Genomic DNA, 2016 nt, shown 5'->3' on the forward strand with positions numbered 1-2016 from the left:
CGCAAGGAAAAGCTTCTCCCCGAGGGGAGTTTTATTTTTTCATCCCGTGGAATAGATGCTGGAGAAAAAGGGGAATTCTTGAGGTTGAAAGGTGTGGCTGGGGTGATAGCGGCCATCTGTGCACTGAAAGGTGTCGGGGCTCAGCCAGCGAGGAAAGCCCAGTGCCGGCCGCTGCCTGAAAGGGAGAAGGAAAAGGAGAAGGAAAAGGAGAAGAGGTGGAGGAGAAGGAGAAGGAAATGGAAAAGGAAATGGAGAAGGCGACAGAAAAGGAGAAGGAGGAAAAGGAGAAGACGGCGAAGGAGAAAGAGTCAAATAATGAAAGCCCGGCTGCTGGGGATGGCGCCGGATTGGCAGCGCCGGTGGCACCCGCATCCCTTTGGGGCACAAAGTGCGGCAAGAGGGTTCGTTATCTCCCGGGGGTTTGGTGGGGCTTTGGGGCTGCGGGAATCGCCAGCACCCTCCTCCCGTGGGTTAATCCCATCGGGTGCTGGTGTAGAACCACAGCTCTGTTCCGAAGCCTGACCCTCTGAATTATGAATATAAAGCCGTGAAATATCTCCCTGGATTTAATATCTCCCTGGATTTAATTACCCCGTGATTAACCGATGTAATCACCGGGAAAACAGCCTCCTCGGGGAGCTCACGTGAGCTGAGCGCCCCCCCCCCCACCAGGGGAGATGCTGCACCCACGCCGGCACAGGGGGTTTATTATTTAGGAGATAAAAACCACCTTGATTTAGGGGAGCAGCCGGAGCCGGATGCTTTTGGATGCTGCTGCAGCACCCTGGGTGCTGGGGGCAGCTTTGGGTACCCCCCATCGAGAGGGGGCTGGGGGGGCTGCAAAAGGAGGTCCCAGCCGCGGTACCAACACCTTACGCCCCCGCCCTCTGCCAAAGAGGTGGCACAGCTGAACACCAGCCTGACCACAAGGGTCTTTCCAGGGAGAGTTAATTAGTGGGGCATTAATAAGGCCTAACGACCTTACCTGGGGCGTCCCACCACCCATGGGACCTATTTAAGCTCGAACCCAGCCACAGAGCCTGTTGCTGCTGACCCCCAGCCGGGGCTGTGCATGTGTGGGGATGCATGAATTCATGGGGCTGCGCACCTACGCAAGCACCTGTGACCATAAAGGACCATATATCTGCAGAGGGGCACCCAGGGACCCCCGTATGCTCATGCACGTGGTTTTGGCGGGGGTGCAGGCGGCACCTTCGGCTTTGGTGAGGGTGCAAGGGGTAGAGGCAGCGCCACTGGGTGAGCACGAACCCTTTCTCCCATCCTGAAAATACCCAAGGGTAGGATGCAACAGGCGTGGAGCAGAGCATCTCCTTTTCGGCACCTCCATCCCACGGCACATCCTGCGCGGTCCGGGGCAGCGCTCAGCCCCTTCCTGCCCGCGGGGGAGGAAGAGCGAGGGCTGCGAAGGTGCTCGGTGGAGGAGCTCGAGCTCAGCCGCCCCGTTTTCTCTGCATGGAGGTGGCCCCATGGCTTTTCTCCGACGGCTTTTTGGCTTTTCGGAAAAGAAGAAGCTGCCGAGGAGGTACGAGCACGTCAGGCGGGATGTCGACCCCGAGGAGGCCTGGCTGGTGCTGGGCGAGCTGGGTGATGGTGCCTTCGGCAAGGTCTTTAAGGTAGGAGGGCACCCCGAAATGCCGCCGGTGCCCCAAGGGTTTTGCAAATGCTTTTTTTTGGGGGGTGTTTTTTTCGGTGCTGTCTCTTATCGTGCAGCTTCCGGCATGCAAGAAGCTTAAAAAACCTCTAAACAGCCCCAAATTTCTAGCAGAGGATGGCAGGGTCCTCACCTGGTGCTGGCTCAGCCCATCGCCGGCCTTCGGCACGGGGAGAGCCACCGGCTCCTGGAGCCGGCCTGTTTGCTGGCGGGTGTTTGCCTCCTTGGTTGGAGCGAGGGGGTTGAGACGGGGGTGTTTTTCTCTGAAACCACGGTGCAGAGCCTGAGCGCGACAGGAAACCTAAATTCGCCGCTCATCAGACCCGCGGCAGCAGCCGGCTTCC

At 58.7% G+C, this 2016-nt stretch overlaps 1 protein-coding gene across 1 annotated transcript in view; it reads left to right on the plus strand.

The window, feature by feature from the left end:
* Nucleotides 1–1487: 1487 nt before the first annotated feature.
* Nucleotides 1488–2016, plus strand: part of LOC103917167 (serine/threonine-protein kinase 10-like) — an 8043-nt gene continuing 7514 nt past the window's right edge. The window contains exon 1 of the mRNA XM_009324276.1: nucleotides 1488–1634. Within this exon, the coding sequence (XP_009322551.1) occupies nucleotides 1488–1634 (147 nt within the window). The remainder of the gene's footprint in view (nucleotides 1635–2016) is intronic.

The sequence above is a fragment of the Pygoscelis adeliae genome, unplaced genomic scaffold (genome assembly GCF_000699105.1).
Source record: "Pygoscelis adeliae isolate BGI_AS28 unplaced genomic scaffold, ASM69910v1 Scaffold575, whole genome shotgun sequence".
Classification (NCBI taxonomy): domain Eukaryota; kingdom Metazoa; phylum Chordata; class Aves; order Sphenisciformes; family Spheniscidae; genus Pygoscelis; species Pygoscelis adeliae.